Source organism: Rhynchophorus ferrugineus, unplaced genomic scaffold (assembly GCF_030347505.1).
Source record: "Rhynchophorus ferrugineus isolate W39M unplaced genomic scaffold, kcgeb_rfMv2 rfM4, whole genome shotgun sequence".
NCBI classification, from domain to species: Eukaryota; Metazoa; Arthropoda; class Insecta; order Coleoptera; family Curculionidae; genus Rhynchophorus; species Rhynchophorus ferrugineus.
In genome coordinates, this window is record NW_027472583.1 from 25,014,467 (window position 1) to 25,037,488 (window position 23,022).

Here is a 23,022-nt window from a genome sequence, read left to right on the forward strand (position 1 = left end):
ACATAGATTTATCAAGATATAAAATGTATTGTAAAAAAAGTGTTCCAAAATAGATGTTGAATTAATTCTAAATACACATGAACGTGTAAAAATGGTACAACGACTTATAACTAACTTCTATTAGCATTGATTTAATGTTAATTATTTTTATTATAATCAAACGATTAAATAAATGAATATCAAATTATATGGGCCTAAAGTTTAACGTGCGCTGCGAACCACGGTCCTCAGCATTAAGTCTACCGATTGGCGAGTGACCAACTTTCGAAATCGTCCCAGACATCCGGTCTTACCCAGCATGGTTACTGGCGTGAATGGGATCATTTTCCTTGTCGGATTTTACACTCTTGCCTAGAACATTCACAAATTTTAAACAATCAGAAACATAAATTTACGGCCATGCCCCAGCAGGATTCGAACCCGCGGCTATCACAACAGTAGGAGGACCGTCCCATCGCCGTTACCACTGCGCCACCAAGCCGGCTTTATTCAATGTTGTTGACCATTAAACTACTTAATATTTGGAATGTTGATTTGAAAACTTCTTTAAATTCAATGTTGGTTGTTCTTGTAAAAAGCTTTAAATGTAACCGTTATTATTTTGTTTGATATATATATTGAAATTGCATTATTACAGATAAAGACTAGTTTTTCCTGAGAATGATAAATGATAACGTTTAATTTATTATATAATATAAAATAAACATTTCAAAGAATAAATAAGATTATTTAAGATTATTCGTGAAAACTTTCTTATTCAAAGAGCCCCCTGGCGCCGACATTCAATCCAAGACGCATCAACACAGTATAAAGGGACACTGTTAAATATTTTCAAGGTACCATTTTAAGTAGGATTTGTTGTAAATACTGTCAAATTCCACGAAGTTTACGTATCCATTTAAAACCAACACCAACAATGATAGGACATTTGTTTCTTATCTTGTAGGAAACCTGATATATTTATTTAAGGCCAATGAGTGCTCGAAGGTCGTCCGTTTACAATGCCATTTTTTCTAAATCACTTGAATCCATCATCAGATTGTCAGATCGGTATCTGTTTATTTTAGTAGTACATGTATTCCTTACTACCAATACACATAATTTTCTGAACAGATTCCAGTGATAAAATATTTATGGATCAATTCTTTTAGGTTATTTTGTAATGATATATTTTCACTAGCGTTGGGAACTATTGACTGAAAACAGTCGAAACAATCGATAGTCGCTTTTTTCAATTCGTGATGTTAGACGAAGATGTACAAACCCTTTCCTGTATAAATTGTAAGAGAGAAAAGAACGGAGATAATTGCTTGGAGCGGTTAATTTTATATGTACTTATATTTACCAATGGTAGTATAAGCGAGACGGAGATGTACATATTCCTTCACTTACTAACTTTAAAAAAGAAAAGGAAAAACATAATTACTGAATACTATTAACATGCAATTAAAAATTTCATTTTAAAGGAAGTAGAATTACTTTTATATTTGAATGTTCTGTGGATCTGCAAAAAGGAATGGAATTTTTCTATGAAATGGTATAATATCCCATAAGTGTTTTTTTCGTATTTAAATATGTTAATTGCTATTTTCAAATAATATATTATAAGAAATGTACACAATACAATAGAACTTAAACAAAGCCTGAAAACAAAAGATGTATAATAAGGATAAATACTAAATAAAAATTAAACATATAACCTAATCATAGAAAAAAACTAATGCATAAAATAATTGAAAATGCTCGCACAATAACTACTAGAGCTTTTTTTAAAAAAAGTGAATGCTTCATTTATTATTGAACGGAAATATTTTTTAACAAAAATCGAGAGTATTACATATTATTGCAATAAAAACAGTCAAATATATTTTACTATTTATCATTCACAATATTAATCTTTCTACCCTATTAATATACATTAACAATCTTGAAAAATGTCGTTCCAAAATGCTGCTATATTAATATTCAATATATTGTTATTTACAATCAAACTACCAAAATAATATATTAATTTTATACATTAATTATTTATACATATAAATCTATGTAAACGTAAGTTGGGTACATTTTTGTCAAGCTCACGACTAGGACGACAGAACCACAACATTAAAAATCAGTCAAATGAAACTAGTAGAACCAAAAATAGTAACTAAAAGTACACGACTGAAAAGTCGATAGTAAATAGTAACAAAAGTCGGACCGAAAATAGGGACTGAAAACAGCCGACTGAAACACTCACTGGTAAAAAGTAGTAAAACCAGTCGAACCAAAAATAGCGACTGAAACAGTCGATAATAAAAAGTAGTCAATTACTAAACAGTTGATAGTCGTTTTTGGTCGATAGTTCCCAACGCTAATTTTGACCCTTATGGGATTTTATGTTATATAATATCTTGATATATCTGAAGTTTTTTAAGCTTATTGACGTAAAGAACAACGGTAAACGAATCAGAATTATATTTCGAATGGAAGATATGAAAGCACCATAATTGATAGCATTACTATGGTTTTGTAGACTGATAGTAGAGGTGGTAGATTTATCGGCGTATTCAGAAGTAATTTTGATGTTGTGATGTTCAAGGTTCACTTGAATGATTAAGGTTAAAAATACGTATAAATAAATTTTCTCTTCTTTTTTAGTACATTTTTTATTACTCTTAGCAGTTCCACAATCTGCTCAAAGGGCAATAAGTATTTGTTATGTTTATATAATATATACATGGCATGTAGAAAATCACTTCATTAAGTGATCTCCTGTATAGAATGCTATTTTAAATAATTACTCTTATTCTAAAGTCTATATGTGTCAAAAAATCAGATCGGATGGTGTTAGACGTTGTAGTCCGCGCACTTCACATATTTAGCTGATAGCTGATTGACTATTTCGAAATACTTCACACAAACACGCTGAATTACACACGTTATTGTTATTGGTTCTATGTTAGAGGATTATCGCGTTGTATCACTTCATTTGAAACATAGTACGGAGCAGCGACAATAGCACGCAACACTTTATTTTGGAAACGTTGTATAATGGATATATTAGACTTGCTAGCGGTGCCCCATAGTTGGATTCCATATGACCAAATAGGCTTGAGTATAGGTTTATACAAATTGCACCCGATAAGCCAATACATTTAGTAGAGTTTAAGTTCTAGTTGTTTCCATTTGGCGAGTATGAGCTTTTTCCAAGTTAGGCGTCAATCTAGGTGCATACCAAGATATTTAGCATCCTCTGCCTGCGGGAGTTGACAATTATTGATGTAGACTGGTGGACATGTTCTTCTACATAGCGTAAAGGTTATATGAGTGGATTTTGTTTGGTTGGCTTTTATACGCCATCTTTTTAGTCACATTTGTATTGGATTTAGGTGTGTTCATGACAGGCTAATAACATCGAACATTTTATAAAATGTCCATTAAAAATACCGAATATTACTAAGGATTAGAAGATAAAATTTTAAATGTTGGTAGTTCCCTTTAATAAACATGCGTGTATCAGGTTCTGACAATTATTCAAACCAGATCAGTTTTGCTAAAAAAATATTTATGAGTTAACGAAAGGGAAGTTTTTAAAGAAGACAACAAAAAAAACAAACAAATAAAAGGACCTGATGTGGCGCCTGTGACAAAAAAAAAACACGAGGACGAAAAAGAGATCAAAGGAAATCGTAATTTGATATATAGGGATCTCGCATACACGCAGCCAAACATCTGGTGGGTACCCTTTTCGAGACAGTATACCGAGAAGCGTCACGAAGGACGTGGTTCTGCGAAACACTCGTCTCTGGAGTAGCCCCTGTCTCGACCGTTTTTTTCTCTTCGTTCTTGGTCTCGTGTTTGATCGGTTACGGTTTTTCAGATGCGTGCATTCCTTTATTTTACATATTTTTCCATTTAGTCCCAATTATGTTATTTTATTGGAATTCCAGAATGATATCCTTCGAAATTTAGTTCATTATATCGCTGAATATTTGCATCAAAATTTGATTTGGTATGTTTTTTGTTTGGTTTTCAATTATAGTGGTTCAAAACTCGAAACAAAATTAATATGTATGCATCAATTTTCTAAATATATGGTTGTAATTTTACGTTTAGTAATGGATAAAATGTATAACAAAAAAACTAAAAAGACTAAAAAATATTAGGAATGTGAATTAAGTGTGAATTATTTTATTATTTTTCAATTTTCAATACATTCCAATTCCATATCCATAAAACTACACATTTTTTGAGAAATCGAGAAACCAATTTTAATATATCAAAAAGTAAATACTAATGACAAAATATTGCGATGAGTATAATTATGTAAGCCCCTCAAAATTAATTCACAACTATTGTGAAGTACATCAAAACATCAAATATTCTAACTTTAATTAGAACTAAAATTTTTTTTAAAAAACAAAGAAGATTTTTGCTTGTTCTAATATTACAATTTGTCTGATGACCATGTCATAACTCGGAAGGTCACGTAAAAAGAAATCGAACTTAGTAATTAATACTAGAACTGCTGCTTAACAAGTTCTTATTGGATTAATATTATGAAAGAGCTGAATTGGTATTCAGATGATTATTATTCGTTCGATTCGGTTCGATTTTAGTTCGTAACACTTCTTGTTAATCGTGATCTATATTGTCCATTTGATAATCTCACCTAATTACTTTGGGAACTGATTTGAACTATAATAATATTCTTTGGTTATTTAATTTTATTAATGAGTTATAAAATATAGTTACTTAGTTGGATATGGATGGTTTAATAAAAATATAGAGATTTTAGATCTTTCTTATAGAACATTGTTTTGTACTCCTCATATGCTAAGTAATATTTATTTGATTTGCTGTTTTTTTTAAAATTTTGTATAACCATTTTATTAATATATCTTCTTTTTTATATTTCCAGAAACACCACCTCCTCCATATAGTCGAACTAATGTAGATAGGATAAGACCTGAAGGTGAGTGTTTACCTTCGTGTTTAAACCCTATATAATAATACATTATTTCTATTTTTTAATGTATAATTAATATATCTACCAATCGCGAAATTGTTCTATGATGAAACGTAAAACTGCACCTATTCATATGAGGATATAAACATATAGTACACGCGCACGACCACTCTTTACCTCAGCAAGGTCGTGAACATTTCTTCCTAGCAGCCGGTGTTGTCATTTCTTGCAACTATTTTAATTTAGTATATTTCTTTCAATATGTACGATCAAACTATGTTCTTAACAAGCTATATCATTTACATTTTTGCTATTTAGTGAATATAATGTTAGAAATATGAATAATAATTAATGTTTTAATTAAAATATTATTAATTCTTATAGTATAAAGATGTTTGTGCGTGTTCATAACAAAACCATGCGGCATGTATTAAAGGAATTAATAATAGAAAATAGTATGGCAACGTGTATTGTAAATACTTCAAAATAGGTTTCAACTTCCAAACTTCAAAAAATTGGTCATTGGCTAGTTAAAGTAGGTTCAGTCCAGATAAACGCTGGTTGGTCAAAGGAGACCTTAAAATATAATAAAATAAAAAAAGGATTGTACGAGGTCTGTGCACCGGGTACATTTGTAATAAAGGTCATGTTGGAACCTCCACATAGAAACAGGATTCACTTTTCAGTATATATTATTTCGTTGAAGGGTGAACAAAACATTTTTCAGTTTGTTGAAAACGTCTGAATTTGTACCTAGTATAAATTTACAGCAATCATGCTCCATCAATTTCAACATGTGAATACTGGTTTCGACGTTATAATATAGTGATTGTTTTGACACCGAAGGCAAAGAGCGTTCTGGACATCCAAAACAAGACGAGCATTGGAAGGCATTACTCGATGAAACCATCAATGGGGACCTGCGCGAGAAACGATATGAATACGACCAAACATACAACAACGTTATTTTTCAGCATCACTCCATTTCACAACACTCGATCCCATGTTACGATACCTGTGAAAATATACCTGGAAACATTAAAATGGGAAGTGTTACCTGACCCGCCGTATTCTCTAGATCTTGCTCTTTCTGATTACTGTTTGTTTCGACATATGAATCGTGACCAGTTTGGCAACGCTTCACTTCTTATGATGATACCAAAAAATAGGTCTATTCTTGGATAGGCTTAAAAAGCACTTTGTTCTTTCGAGATAAAATCGTAAATTCCTTGAAATATGGGGAAAAGTAAGGGCTATCTATGGGCAATACTTTGAATAAAATACATTGTACCTATTTTCCACAATAAAGCTTCAAATTTCTATAAATATCTAATAAATATCCAACTTTTTAACAACGATTTTAAGATTTGTGCATGGTGTTCAGATTGTTTTTGTCACGTCGTTTATAAAAATAACATTTACGTCTTTCCACCATCCGCTATTTGTAGTTTTCAAGTTGAAACTTTTTCGGTGACATTCACGTATTGAATAAACACAAACCCAGCCAAAGCATAAAATAATTGTTATTTTTTACCTATGAAAACACCATCAGTCTAATATGTTAGATGAAGAAAAAAAGAAAACAATAATTACCACCTGTACACTCACCGACGGTCGTCCTCGCCTGAGTTTTTAGCGGTGAAGAGGCCATCGAGGCGCACCAACAGTAAATGCACAGTGGACTGGCTAAAAATGTTTGTCTTCTTCCAGCTGTTCATACACGATGGCCGAGACGATGTGCTTTTAAATATCGCATCAAGATCAAAGCGCCCGAACAAGGAGAATAAAAAAACCGAACAGACGAGATGGTACAACAAAAACTTTCACCATTTTATCGTTGCTCATTCTGCTGTTATCTCATAATAGAAATAAATAAAAGATCCGATCAGAATGAACAGTTTGAAACACACTTAGTTGAAGTGATCATTATTCCGGTTAGAAAAAAACTTCCTCCTTGTATAACAATCAAAATAAAAAGTATATATTGGAATACAAACATAATAATACTTTTAAAACAAAAGGCAAGTTAGTTATTTTTTCAATATTATTTGGACACAAGGATTTATGTCAACGTTCGTTCCAGTGAAGTATTTTTTAATGTTAGAACTACTTATCACTACTTATTCTTAATTTTTTTTTGTGTGACTTATTAATTGAGCGTTTTATTTGTCATACAACGTTGACTGAGCATGCTGATAAGACTGTCATTTAAGATCGATTCAAGATAATATTATGAGATTTGTTACTTTCAGAGAAATGTTTATTAAAACACTAATATTGTTTATAAATGATCAATAACAAAGAAACAAACAGAAATTGACGAAATCTCTCATTATCATCCGTACTCAGATTTAACAGCGAACTTCTTGCATCAAACGTGTATTACGATATTGTCGAAATCATAAATCAACTTGTCAGGGGCGTTTTGTTAAATGGTGTATCATAAACCGAGATAAGCAACAAGTAAGAGAAAAGGGAGGGAGATAAAGACGAATGGACTCACCGGAGCTTGTAAAAAAGACAATGTTCCAACGTACACTGAGAGAAATAGCCGAGCCACATCAGAAAAATTATATTATTGACAAATCCTGTGGAAAACACATTTTTGTTTTATAGTTTTGAATTAGTATCAATAAGAAACTTGAAAATTACCGGCACAAATTTGCTTATGACGTGTCAGCTACCTTAGCGATTTCTTTCAGTGTAGCAAGACAACCTATTCAACAAGTAGTGATCACGGCCATCATCTAGATGAAACGGAAAACGTCGTAACGTTCCAGAACGGAGATTCTGGTATATATCTTGCCCCGGTTGTCCCCCTTTTCCTTTCTCGTTTGTTTTGGATCGTCGGTCTATAAATAAAACAGTAACGACATTAGATGGGGCAAAATCTGAGAGATAAGCGAGAGGATTGTAATGGCGTAAAGAATGTTCATAATCATGAGTTTTATATATAGCAATCCGACTGCTGCTCTTTGCATATTTTTGCAAGCAATGCAAAATTTTTCGAATAGTTATTTTTATATATGTTGCAAATTAATTGTTACAATGGAGATACTTAATTTGATGAAGTGACACTATCATACATGAAATTCGACAAAATGTAGGTACAGAATTGTTTTTTGTATATTGTATTGTATTTCTGATTGAATATAATATTAATTCGTTGGTATTTTTTAAGATACTGAATCAGTATGACACTTGTGACAACTGTATCGTAAAACCAAATGTTTAAACCTACATTTATAATCAGCGCATCAAGAAAATTGATCAGTATGATTAGCATTGGAGCCAAAACTTGAGAATATAGAGGAAGAATTCGAATATAAACAGGATATAGGGCAGCTGATGTCATCACTGCCAACTACTGCAACTACCCAAACAATCTTGCAAAATAGATTATGAGGATTTACCTTGTCAATATGTATAAATTCAAACCAGACTATGGACGTGAAAAACTGTTATTATTAAATAAATAATGATTAGTCACTGTAGTCATATAAAGCTAAATACACGGTCATTAAAATTAAAATTAAAATGTTAAATAAAAACATAATTTTATGATTTCTAATAATTGATAATAATAAATATTACAAAAGTTAAAAGTTAATAAAGATAATTATAGTGAAGATGTTAATATAATAAAATCATCTAATGAATGACAAAAATCACATGATGTTAAATTGGTTAGAATTAAAGTTAATTAGCTATAATTTATGATTATGTTCCGTGAATTAGTGTTCTGTTAGGGAAATAAAAAATGGCGTAACGATCCTGGGAATTTAGTATTTAAAATCTCTACAAATTAATTAAAGCTGATATAAAATGGATAATCTGACTGATTGAAAAGTTGTTACAATGTATTTTATTCACAGTATTGTTCATCGATAGCCGCAACTTTATAAGTGAAGCGCTGTTCTGACAACTCACGACTCATAGATCGAAACAACTAGTAATCAGATGGAGCAGGGTCTGGAGAATACAACGGGTGGGGTAGCACTTTTACCATTTTATTGTTTCTAATTATGTTTTCAGTTGTTCTACAACATGTGATCGAGCATTGCCATGCTGAAGAATAATATTGTTGTGTCTTTGCTCGTATTCCGGTCGTTTTTCGCGCAGCGCCCGGTTCAAACGTATTAACTGCAGTAGATAGCGATCTCCGCATAATTTTTTTAGCTTTTAGCAGCTCATAGTAAATCACACCAAGCTTAACCCACCAAATACAGAGCATTAGCTGGGAGCCATGGATATTCGGCATTGCCGTTGATGTTGATGCATGATCAGAAGGTCTCCGTGATTTTTTAGTTTCATTATCTCTTGGCTTCAATTTATATGGCCAAGCTTTTGGATCATTCCCATGTTCTTTAAGTGATTAAAAATTGTTTGTGAAAATAAAAATGCAATTGAAAATGCGTTTTACATGGATCACCATCGAGTAATGCCTTAAAATCCTCGTCTTCCTTTTTTTGGCTGTCTAGAACGCTCTTTGTCTTGCCAAAATCAATATTTTCAAACCGTCGAAATTATCGAAACCAGAAATTGAAGGATCATGGTTGTCATAAGCTTCACATAGCATTCGATAAGCTTCAGCCACCTTCAAATTGAAGTAAAAAATAGAACTGGATTTGGTATACTCAATTCAACTAACTATTGCATTAACATACATCCCAAAACTCTTATCACCGTTGTTACTATATGGGATGATGAGGGGTATTACTGGTAGTTATTGATATAGGTAATAATATGAAGGAATATCTAAATTATATTTGACTCATATATTGTCATAATTATCTGCGATTGTTATATATTCTGTCCAATAAAACAGCCTATATACGCCATCAAAATTTATGACGTCAGCACGTCGCAATGTTGCCGCATCAAATTGGTTTACTTATTTAATCAATTGATTAATTACTTTTTGGTTTACAGCGTTTGCCTGTTTATAACCTCTAATTATTATCACTAACGTTTTGAAGAATTTTGTAGATATTTGACAACCAATATAAATCGAATTTTATGGATTGATTCGGTTGCATCAGACAACATTTTGTATCTTTTTAACTAGGGTTAAATGAGCCCGAGTTCAAAACTAATTTTATATTTTTACAAATATATTCCAAATACATTTACATACAACAAATATATTTACAATAAATTTGGCAATATATTCCGCATCACATATGATGTGCATTGGCTGTTTTATTGGAAACTTATTGTTATATATTTGAAGGGTTAATTAGCAAAGGTTCTTGAGTATGTTGGATATAATTTCCTCGTAATTGTTTTTAAAACCTGTTGCCTCTATTTCTTCTATTGAATTTCCGGAGTTCCATAATTATCTTTCACAATTATATGTACATAATAAATATTCTTTCGAAGTAAATTTCTGCCATTGCCTTAAATTGTATTTTATAAATGGAAATAAATTCAACATTCCATTAAGTGATGTCATTCTGTATTTTGTTCAAAAGGCAATGGTTTGTTACTTTTGTTACTGATTGCATTATCTAAAGGATGTTTTTTGCTTTTAGTTAAGGAAATACAAATTCGCTTTAGGAAACTTTTAGAAATCATTCAGTACCATGTAGAGGTTTTAATATTTGTTCGTTCAATAACATTTTATACTATATGATATCTGCTTTGTGAATTATGCATAATATTTTATTATACTTCAGTTCAATTGTTGTTCTTTTTGATATACTCAATCCAATGAACTTTTGCATCAAGATGTCGACCGCCAAGAAAAATATCGATATTTTTTAAAGGAAAACAAAATATTGAAAATATATCGGTCTTAAAAGATTATCGATATTCTTTAAATATTGTAAAAAGTAGCAATATTTATAAGAAACATTTCAATTTAAGTACCAAGATCACCAATTGATACTTAATTTTAAAGATTTATTAAAAATAATAATAATTAAAAGGTACAAGAAATATTTTTAATTTTTTTACATTACATTTTATGATAATCTGGAGTTTAGCTGCAGAGATTTTAGTAAAAGTGCTGGTGTCACAAGTCGATCAAACGATTGCTCGATATGAACCAATTGTGCTTCTAATTATTTTTTCATGCCATCGTGTAGTTCAGATTTTTTTTAAAAATTAAAAAATTAAATTTAAGTACCATGATCTTTAAAATTAAGTACCACTTTTAGAGATTTAAATATCGATATATCGACATCTCTAACCTATCATTGTCACTATTATGGATTATTCGTTGTTCTTGGTATGGAAACAATGTATTATTTTGTAACAAGATGAAATGATGTACTGAACGTTGTTTCAAGCTTGATTGTGTGGGTCGACGTTGGGCGCTTTCCCGAAAGACGATCACACCGTCGCCGCCGCCACAACGAAAACACGAAAAACGGCGTCGATGAGATATGGGTCGATTATGAGCCGCGTCTGGCATATTTTCTGGTCGGTAGTGGGCGCAGCGGTCGTCGATTCAAGAAGCGAATCGCGCGCTCGCGACATCCATCGTGTAATGGCTTGGCGTCGTCTGGCCGCCATGTTGCTATTTTTAGATCGTCGCTCGGATCGTCGTGCGAACAGAAGGCGCCAGGAAACGCGGCAAACGCCGAGACATGCCTTTATAAAGACTAAGGCGGCCGAGAGCTGTGCGCCGCGGCCTTGCGATCCGGCAACGGCGCGCTGTGCCTCCGCCGAAGGAGCACCGTTGCCACGTCCGTTGCCGAAAAATCGCCGGAATCGGATCGGCTATTTTGGGTAATTAATTCTAACGATTAGATTGTCGTTTTGATTTTTTTTCTCCACTAATTAGACGCCAGTTGTAAAAAGTTCATGACTTGTAGAAATATAATGTAATTAGTGATGGTAATGACGGAAAGATTATTAAAAAATCTAGTAGTGTCGATCGATTTATTTAAATATAATTCGCTACCATTGATAAAATTGGATTGAAGAAACAAATATCTTAATTATCGCGGTGGTGTATTTATTAAGTATAAGGTCTTTTAGGATATCTGCGTTAATAACTCGCTAGTCAGTAGTCTGAAATGTCGCCGAGATAATTTCATCTTAAGTGTTGCTAAAACCTGTTGGTTCTACTTCTTCTACTATTGCTCAATTAAATCATCAAAAGGCATCGCTACCGACTACAGTTGATGCGTTTGGGCCAACGACAGCCAGAATATACTTGAAAACATTAAAATGGGAATGCCCCGCTTCTGCCGTATTCTCCAGATCTTGCTCCTCGTTACTACTTGTTCCAACATATGAGTCGTGATCTGCCCGAGCAGCGCTTCACTTCTTATGAACATATAGAAAATGGATCAATTCGTCGATAGCCTCTAGAGATACATTCTTTCAAGATGTAATCCATAAATTGAAAGAAATATAGGAAAAAGTAACTAAAAACAGATCCTTTAAAACTAATATATAGGCCTAATATATTTTATGTGATCTTTGCATTATATTAATTCTATTAAGTGATGTGAATCCTCATTCTGTATTTCGTTCTTAAGGTAATGGTTCTTTATCGTTTTTGCTACTGATTACGATAGATGAACGGAGACCCGGACTTTAAGAAACTGGAATCCAAACATGTTTTTTATAAATTATTAATATCCTTCAAAATAGTTTTTTATTTACTCTGATACTCAAGAATTGAAGCTTCAGAAGATTAAGACAGAAGGATGATATCGACTAAACTTTTCTAACAACAAACTAAAGCAAAATGAAAAAAAAATTGTATTTAAAACGATATATTTTAACGTATAATTAATTTTCTTAGTGGAAAGTCTAACAATAAGTTCTAAAAAAATACTTAACATGGGGTCATCGGCAGAGTTATCAATTGATATACATATTCTGCAAACCAAAGTTAAACACTAAATAGGCAAGTAGGGTTCAATCACACAGATTGTTTAAATCGGCGAAATAAAGACGAACAAAATCGACTCACATGATTATACTGTTGAGGAGGGGAAGTAAAATTGAAATATCTTGATGATGATGACTTTAGTAGTAAAAGGATAATTAAAATTCTAATTAGATCACGATTAATCAGAGAGCCAATCGTCAGTACTAGCCAAGGTACCAATGTGCACATAATATTTCACTTACCTAGAGAGAGCCTGAGATCAGTCGATATTTCGATATTTTCAAAAATACCGAAATATCGAAGGGGGGAATTTCTAAACAAATTTTTCCGCTCCAGTCCTTTTTTATCCAAAAGTCACTTGATGACCAGGTGGGGAGAAATCCCAAAACAAAAGTTCAATACTCTCCTTCAATGTCACTAGGTTTTTCGTATCGATATTTTACTTTGCACCTAAAAGTTCGATACTCTCATTTACAACTATGGATACTTGTCCTAACCTTAAATTTTTTTTATTAATCTTCTAGAACGAACGTTATATGATTTACGAGAATTTAAAATCCTCGGATTCCGTGGTCTCCGAAGAATTAATTACGTCATCTGAACAACATATCTTTTCGCAGATTAAGTCTTCTAATGAACTTCTAATGATTGAACCGAAGCAAGTCCGATTTCCCGAACTCGTACTGTCGTTAACTTTCTTCCCATGTGCCGCACATCTAAATGGTAACCGGGGATGTAACAAGGTGAGAAAAGAAAACGTTCTCGACGATCGCAATTTCCTTTATGGGGCCGCATTCTCCACGAATTCCGCATCGCGCTCTAAAACGGGGACAATATGGCAACAACGATTTGGTTTACATAGTTTTATTGCCGTGCAATTCCTGATTTATATCCAGTTAAGTCAACGGACGTATAAAAAATCCACTTTATAATGGCATTCCACCGGAGGGGAAATGCTCCTTTATCGCTCCTATATTCTACGCGGAAAGCGATTTTATTGCGGAAAACGCTAATTTATGGGAGCCGGCGAGTTCGCTTTTTTCGAACCGTTCGTTTCACCAGGTTGACATTAATCTGTGAAAGTGACTGGCGCTCGCAGACGACAGACAGGAAAAATCCGAAGATCGGTCGCCAGCCCAGGGGAGCGTCACTTTCGAGGTTCGTCTTTACTGTTAAAACTACTGGAATTTCAATAGAATAGCACAGAGAAACGGCTTTATAGTTATAGTAAAAATTGCTTTATTTTTTATTATCATTTTCCTCGATTTTAATTGACTCATTCCAGGGATCATCCACTATAATGGTTCTTCAGAAGTTCTGCAGCTATTACCCCTTGCTTTGATGAAATATGTTTGTCACGAAAAACATTTTCTCATGTGGGAGAAGAGCCGGAACTTAAAAGGGCGAAGTTAGATGTTCTGATACCAACTGTTACTCAGTAAATCAAGAGAATCGCAAAAGAGACAACAGCTTACAACCTTTGGATTTGCAACCTAAGTCGTTGATCTTATTATGTAGTTCTATTGATTATCTAACTCGGAAAATAACGGAAATACCAATAACTTATTTTTAAAATATTGTAGACTAAAATACCTAGAACAATTAGGATTCATATATCGACAGTATCAATCAATTTTATGATAGTTTATCTACTTGTACGAGTTTTCAATAATTTCCCCACTCCCATGCGGATAATTAACGAACTACTATAATTAGTAATGACTTTATTATCCAAAGTATGATGTAAATTGTCCAACCTTCGGCGCGACAAAAGAAAATTATCAGTCACTATTACAGGGTGAACGAGCCAGCGTCGAAAAAAATCCGAGTTGGCGGTGTCGGAATGTTTAACGCGAAACACTAACAGAAAAAAAGAGTGGCGGCGTTCGATCACAGCTCACTATCCAATTAGCTTTATATTTAAATAAATCAAACGCCGTGACACTTGATTAAACATTGTTTTATTTAAATCGTATGGTTGTAGCGTATCCACGCTATCTTACGGGAGGATGAGAATAGTCATGGCAACGTTGGTTATCAGTCGGCCACAATCCAAACTATTATCAACATCATTGACGGAAACCGATTAGCGTCATATGCAACAAGAAATATAAACTGTGTCATAGAACATATCAACACTTGAATGACTTGAGGATCTTACTAACCCATTTTCATCAGATATTTGATCATGTTTGAATTCAACGGTCGTATATTTTATACTTGATTTTATATTTTATCATAGAAACAACCAGATGATAATCCCTACACACATCACCACAGAATATAATCATAATTCCTCATTTATTATACCATGACTGGAAAAAACCATATATAAAGACAAAACACAATATCACGTGACAAAATAACCGTGAGATTGTTATGTTTAATGAATAATACGTAAAATTTGTCATTAGCCCAATAATAGAACCTTAAATGGGACTGTACAGAAATTAAGTGTTGAGGATGGATACTCTAGAAAAATAGGCGTATAAAAAATTACAGGCTTTTGCTGACATAAAATATGATTGAGAGTTTTAGTTAAATTAATCATCACTCACTGATTAATTAAAATAGGTTCCTGGAGCTCTTACATAATATTTAGAGGCCAACATGACAATAATAGGATGTAAATAACGTTAAAGTATAACAAGTAAGAGCTATTGAGCTGTTGAAGTTGAAGGCAAATATTCTCCTGACGATGTCTCGCTCTCTTTTCTTTTCTTTACCCCCTTGTAACAGTACTACTTCCACAGCGCTACCGTACTTCCTTTACCTAACCTAATATCCTGTCAATTCTCCCGTCGACCACATGTGTCACTCAATATCGAAATAAACAACTATGTATTCAACCAGTGTTTTCAGTTCTCGTGTGAATTCCCTCCACAAAATAGTAGTGAGTGTTCGGGCAAACAATCGCATCGACAGTCGCGGATTCCAACCGATCAGACGAACATTCCTACAATTGGTGACCCCGACGTGATCGAAGTGCCTAACAGATAAACCAGCTCAACATAAGCCATTCGACAGGTGCTCGACACCTGCATGGAAGGATAGCACGAGGAACCGAACCCATCAACATCACATGGTCGACGTTATCCCACGAGATGGATGAAAATCACAGAAGCCCATCATGCATAACATCAACACATGAACATCCTTGCATCATCAAACGGGGCACGTTAGGCACCACACTTATAGGTATCCTCAAACAAATCGGATCGCCCCAAGACGAACGACGTCGTAAAACTCCTGACTAAGGTTGGGATCCCCATCTCATAAACTGTCCCTGGGTGATTGATTGCGTGATTGCGGGTGCACTCAGGAACCTGCACCACATGGAGGTACGTTCCACGGCAGCTCCACTAGGAGGGGAGTGATGTAGCGACCGCTAAAACCCTTTAGGCCACTACGCATTTACCTACATCAAAAATCAATCATCAAATTGGCAACGCTGGTGGATTGGTACCATGTTGTTCCCGGCTATAAAAGACCACAACGACGACGTCTCGTTCTCTTTTCTTTTCTCTAACCCCTTGTAACAGTTCCACTTCCACAGCGCTACCGTACTTCCTTTACCTAACCTAATATCCTGTCAATTCTCCCTTCTACCACACGTTTCACTCACTATGGAAGTAAACAAGTATTTATTCAACCAATGTTTTCAGTTCTCGTGTAAATTCCTTCCACAAAATAGTAGTGAGTATTCGGACAAACAATCGCATTGACAGCCACAGATGCCGACCGACCAGACGAACATTCCTATACATTTTATCCTAAAAACTATACAAATCATATGCAAAAGTAGAAAAAAAAAGAAATATAACAATATACAAAACTCCTACAAAATTTTAAACCAAACCATAAAGTCAAAAACTACAAATCACTTGTTTTTGATTTGATACCTACGGCCGTCTGGTGTTTCGGAAGCGTACCCGGAACATAGTTACGATTACTCCCATTTGACTTACCTTTCATTGTCTTTATGTTCTACGATGCTAAACGAGTGGAAACTGGTTGGGTTCGATCCGGCCACAGTTATTGAAATTGAAATGCGACTCACCCAGTTAGTGGGGAACGATTTCCATTTTTCCGCGCATAGATTCGAGGAAAACTCACCGCCGTCGACTACATTTAAATCGTCGCGTAATTCCGTTGAAAAATTAACGGGTATCGATCCGAGTAGAAAAATTACGGGTTTCGTGTGCGATGGCATTTTTATCGCGAACTTTCCTTTTGATATTGCCGGCTAGCATTGTGTCAATAACGGTTCATTTTTATGTTGCCTACGAATTTATGGACAGCATGAAGGACGTTCGGTATATTGTAAACAACTGCACGATTCAGAACTGTGGTAGTCACTATACATAATATCATACGCCGCTGTTATTATTATATGTTTGTTGGTCAGAAATTAATTTTGGTTTCTTGATTCAAATTAACCCTCAATTTATTTATTTTTTAATTGTTAAATATTATTAATCACTAATTGAACATATATATCAAGCTGTAGGAATATTTGTCTGGTCGGTCAGTCGGAATGTGTGGCTGTCGATGCGATTATTTTTCTGAACACTCACTACTATTTTGTGGAAGGAATCTGCACAAGAACTGAAAATACTGGCTGAATAAAAACTTGTTTATTTCGTTATTGAATGATACATGTAGTGGACGGGAATATGAACAGGATATTAGGTTAGGTAAAGGAAGTACGGTAACGCTCGGGAAGTGGTACTGTTACAAGGGGGTAGAGAAAAGAAAAGGAGTGAGACGTCGTCGTGGTGGTCTTTTATAACCGGGAACCGCATGGTACCAATCCACCGGCGTCGCCAACCTTTGAACTTGCTGTAGGTGAATGCGTGGTGGCCTAAAGGGTCGTAGCGGTCGCTACAAAGCTATATTGATTGATATATTACTTTTTATGTAGCTATTATTATTCACGGCTTAGACAGATCCAAACTAAATTGAAATTTGGTCCCACTAACACTACTGTATTCATCTGGCTTCACTAATGTTATGTAGGGACCTTGAGTGATATGGAATTTTACATCGTGGTTTGGTCTACAAAATATAATCCCAGATGTTGAACACGGGCAACTATGAAATGATATCGTTTATCTGACACCCCCAAGACGTTTATCTGGGATGCTATTGAAGGGTACTTTTGATTATTCAGTCACTGGCCATAGTTCAGTTCAGACGTGCCACCAGCGACTGTCCAAGCCTCGTCTACAGATAAACCCAGCGCGACTTTCTTTAATCACTTGTATTTTTCACATTTTTATATTATCTCAATAAATAACGGTCACATCATGTAACCATAACTGTTTCATTTCGTTTTACCCCTATTCATCGAGCCTTATAATTTAGCCTAAAGTTATTTTCTTTCAGAATATCTATACTAGATTTTTAAATATACTATGAGCTTCTTGTTGGTGAATGAATAAAAGCTACGAACGAAGAAAATCTTTTTACAGGTCCTGACGAGCACAAAATTTTGTTATATTGTATGGACACATTTTTGTTATATTTGGATAGCGCTCAAGGATAATAAACTGTTTACCTCTTAACGCATAAACATGCGGCAATAGTAATATGTCACGGCGTTCACTAGATTCACTCCATCGCCGTCATCATCCGGCATTGTAATTTGGAGTAAATTTAATCATTTATCGTATCATTCATGCTGATAAACTTAATTAATATATAGAAGTTTCTTGAAAATAACTATTTAAAAATGAAAATGACCTTTTATCGTACGGGTGTAGTGTTTATTATTATATTATATTATATTAATGTATATAGAGAGGAAGTCTCAGATAGGTGTTATTCAGTTGTATTCTTTGTTTTAAAGGAATTGCTTGACAACTTGGCAACCACTCCAAGCACATAAAGATTCTGTATTTTTGTTATCGAAAAAAAAAACACCTAAAATTTACACCAAGTTCAGTCGAATAATTAATTAGTTAGAATATTGTACTACTCAAGAAGTCTTGTAACGATTTGGAATTAAGACTTTAACGAGTTATAGTATTTAGTGAGGTGTGCACGTCTCATAAATCAAATTATCATGATATTTCTTTAAACAACTATCTTAAGACTAAAAATGATTTGTGAAAATGAATTAATATGTTCGGTAAAACAAAAGACCTTCATTTATACATAATACGTAAATAAAACAGTTGATTATTAAAACGGATATATTATAAGGTGCTGTATGTTATTGAAGACTTTCCTCGTACTTTTTCATTCATAAGAATCGGGGTAGGAATGCCGAAAATATTTCGGTAGTAGATATTTTTCAATATTTTTTCAAAAAAAATTAAATATATTGCTTAAATATTATTAAAAAAAGTTTGGTGTATTTTAGTACTTAATTTTAAAAATTTAGTTATTTTGGTTAGGGTTTATTAAATACATCAATAAATATTGTAAAAAAATATCGATATTTTTTTCTCCGGCATATCGATATTTTTCTCTTTGGCCGATACCAATAAACCATGATGTACCATATTATAACTTTATGTTAATAACGCTGAATGGTATTGAATATTTTAGCAACGCACACTCGTAGCTATGACCAAGCGATTGTTTGTCTCCTGAGACGCATGTTAAAACGTAAAGCACCTTTTTAACCTTAAAAACTTACATACAAAAACTATAATAAAATAACAGATCCAACATCACACCATATATTATGAATACATGTTTATATGTTCTCTTAGTTTTTTCAAAAAATGTTTTGCAGCTTGTGTAAATAAACCATGTTATAAAATAAACAACCGGCCGAGTTATCGCATCTTGACGGTTTAAAACTGAATTAATGTAACGCGCAGCATTTATTCATGATTAAAACACTTATTATTTGTTGAAGTATCGCAAGGCAAAAGGAAATCTACCTAGTAATACATAATTTTAACCACAAAAATTATAAAAACATTCTTTTAATTTTCTTTTTTTTTACATTAAATCTATTTATTTGAATTTATCAGTGCTGTGAGGAATATTAACCGGTTAGTTCGAGATGATGGGTTAATTTTGGATAAACCGCCAATTATTTCTTCTATGATTCACAATACATTTCATCGCGTTTCAACCCTGATATGTTATTTGTATAGACGTTCATACCAATAAATATGAATAATGCTATTATTCCATAGAGTAACCATTCTAATTACCTTTGGATGAATCTTGATTCAAAACTGCGTCGGAGGAGGAGCATATCAGAGAGAAAAGAAAAGAAGTGGAATTAATGTACAAAAAAAAAAGTTTTGATGATTTCGAAGGAAATCTAAATTAATCTATCCGTACTAATATCAGTACTATATCAAATACTAAAACCTATATGGACCTCTGGAATTCAGTTTTGGGTGTGTTCTGCGAAAAATAATATCAATATAATACAAGTATTTCAGAAGATGCACCCACATACTACAGGAGTAATTACTTACTCCGAGACCTTCAGATTCTGCAACAGAGGAAATTCAGGGACTCCAATCGCATATAAACATTGTGCAGTTGTGTAGTGAAGTGCATTAAATGGTAAAAACGCGTAAAATGATACTGTCTTTTATTTTAGTACAGACTAAGGGCCAATGAGTTTTAAACCACTGTAGAGTCCAATTATAAATTAATCAAAAATAACTAATAATAACATATTAATAAATTTAAAAAAAATTCTTATTGTAATTGAAGTAAAAAGCAAATATAAATCATGATATAGAGTATCAGACTAGATTAAATGTTTTTTTTTATTTAGAAAAGTAATATAACACATATTACAGCTAATGGTTCATTATCAAATTTTCCTTGATATTGTTGTTAAAAACCAGATTTCAGGTTTCAGACTTAATTAAACTTAATTAAGTAAAAAAGCATATAACACATATCGCAACCTGCGTTTCTGCATCTAGTATTTTTTTAATATTCTGAAAATCTAGATATAAGATTTCATATCCAAACTTAATTAATTAAAAAAATATACAACAAAAATTATAACTAGTGACTCATTATGTCGCAATATTTTCTTAATATTATTTTTAAAATCCAGATTTAAGATTTCAGACCCAAACTTAATTAAGTAAAAAAGCATATAACATATATTGCAACCTGCGATTCTGCTTTTAGTATTTTTTCTTAATATTCCTAAAATCTATATTTAAGATTTCATATCCTAACGTAATCAATTAAAAATATATATAAAAAATTACAACTAGTGACTCATTATGTAGCAATGTTTTCTTAATATAATTAATTAAAAAAACATATAAACTTAATTAAGTAACTTTACTGGTAACTCCGCATAAGTTTAATACCCTTTAATTTCTTCGGCGATCGTTGGTACCTTGGGGAGTTAACAATGAGCCGAAGAACTTTGTTTTGCTAAGTCTGGATCCTACTGATATATTATTAATATTCGTGCATCGGATGGTCGTCCAAGCAACCAACATGTTTTTGAGCCTTTATATTGAATAAAATAACTAATATTAAAAATGGTTTAGAGCCGCTGTGTATCTATATTTATTTGCTGTTTTCTTTGGACAAACAGCACAAAAAAATAGTACGACCGAGAATGTCTTACCGCCAAACAGATTTTAGGCGCCACCAGAAAATTCCGCATCTACAATTATTTATTTTTAACCTTCGCTTTGTAACGACGGCCGATATGTTTTATTAGAATTTCAATGCCAACTCCATTTTTTATTTCGCTACATATTTAATTGGCAATGGCAATTGTCTGATTTATTTATTCGCCCGATAATAAGTCCTGTTCCTGCTTATTTTTCGCGATTATTGCCAAATTCGATACCCATGACCTACGGCTGATGTTTGATTTATTCGGTATTTGTTCGCGACATCATTCCTGATGTACGATCTGATTACGTTACGTTAAATTGCTCAATAAAAAGCCACGATAAAATTATTTTTAGTCCCACCGAACGACGTAAACTATTCCAACTATTCTATTTTTCATTTTTACGCTATTTTTTGTTCCCTATCGTCCCGCCGACATTCTTTATTTCAAAATATTTACTCGGCACTTTTAAAATAACGATCATGTTCGGGATTATTTAGTAGTCTAGGTTATTGCAGCTTTCGGATTACAATTTCAAGCCACGGCAACTTCGATTTTCTGTGTACATTTTTTTTATCACTAATCAGTTATACTTTGGTCTTTGCTTTAGTCTCGCAGTAGGACTACTTCAACAATGTTGTAGATTCGAGTATGTTCATATATCAAAGGTCTATATTGTATCTTTTATATAAGATTGCGAATTATTTTTACTTGTTAGTAGTTTTCCTTGTGTTAAAAACACCTTTTGTACCACTAAGTGGTATAGATGTGTCCTTTTTATTTCTTTTTCTTCCTCATTTTTACTTTTGATGTGCTTTCTTAATAAGGGTTCAAATCCTAGTTCCCGCATTTTATTCATTATTCAGCCTACTCCTGTCGATGCTTTCATCAACTCGACCATAAATACATTTTGTATGACATTACACGTTTTATAAATGCCAGATCTCATATCTCGTTTCGGTTATTGCTAGTATATCTAATTTAATTTGTTCAAATTCTTCCTCTAGTGCTTCTTCCTTTGTCAGTCCTCGTATGATTTTCGTTTCGTTTCATCTTTTTTCTCATATTCATTCCTTATTAATTGTTTTTTTGAATTTTTCCCTCCTATCCTCCTCTTGTCTCTCTCTAATAATATATATATATATATATATATATATATATATATATATATATATATATATATATATATATATATATATATATATATATATATATATATTATATTATTTCATACAATTTAACTAGTTTATTTTTCCTTTTCATAATCAATTATTTCTTTAAATTTCAGTTAATTTTTAATATTTCCATCTCCAGGACCAGGAAATATCTACTAGTTTCTAAAGTCTGCATTTTATTATTCAAACAGCTTACATGTCATTTTCTCTCTATCCATCTTTCTCTCATCTCATTTGCTTTATTTTCATCCTAATTATACTATTCTCAGTATTCAGTCTCTTATTTACCCCCTTGATCGTACCCAACTCTTTCCTATATTTTCTCTGGTCCTTCCTTATTTTCCTCAAGTTTGTTGTATCTCCATTATGTTATATATTACATTAAAAACTATCATGCCATATAGTACAACATGATATGTAACTTTGTTATTTCCTATTATTTTAAAATAATTTGCCCATTTTTGGCGGGTAA

At 32.9% G+C, this 23,022-nt stretch overlaps 2 protein-coding genes across 2 annotated transcripts in view; both read left to right on the forward strand.

The window, feature by feature from the left end:
• Nucleotides 1–23,022, forward strand: part of Dad (Daughters against dpp) — an 83,971-nt gene that overhangs the window by 30,373 nt on the left and 30,576 nt on the right. The window contains exon 3 of the mRNA XM_076403135.1: nucleotides 4,904–4,957. Coding sequence (XP_076259250.1) covers nucleotides 4,904–4,957 — 54 coding nt within the window. The remainder of the gene's footprint in view (nucleotides 1–4,903; nucleotides 4,958–23,022) is intronic.
• Nucleotides 13,143–16,621, forward strand: LOC143195711 (uncharacterized). Its single transcript, XM_076403136.1, has 2 exons — nucleotides 13,143–15,672; nucleotides 16,469–16,621. The coding sequence occupies exon 1, from the start codon at nucleotides 13,340–13,342 to the stop codon at nucleotides 13,733–13,735; it is 396 nt and encodes a 131-aa protein (XP_076259251.1). The 5' UTR covers nucleotides 13,143–13,339; the 3' UTR covers nucleotides 13,736–15,672; nucleotides 16,469–16,621.

What these genes read in the sequence shown, in the direction of transcription:
- LOC143195711 (XM_076403136.1), top strand. Translation starts at nt 13,340, where the DNA reads ATGATTTACGAGAATTTAAAATCCTCGGATTCCGTGGTCTCCGAAGAA.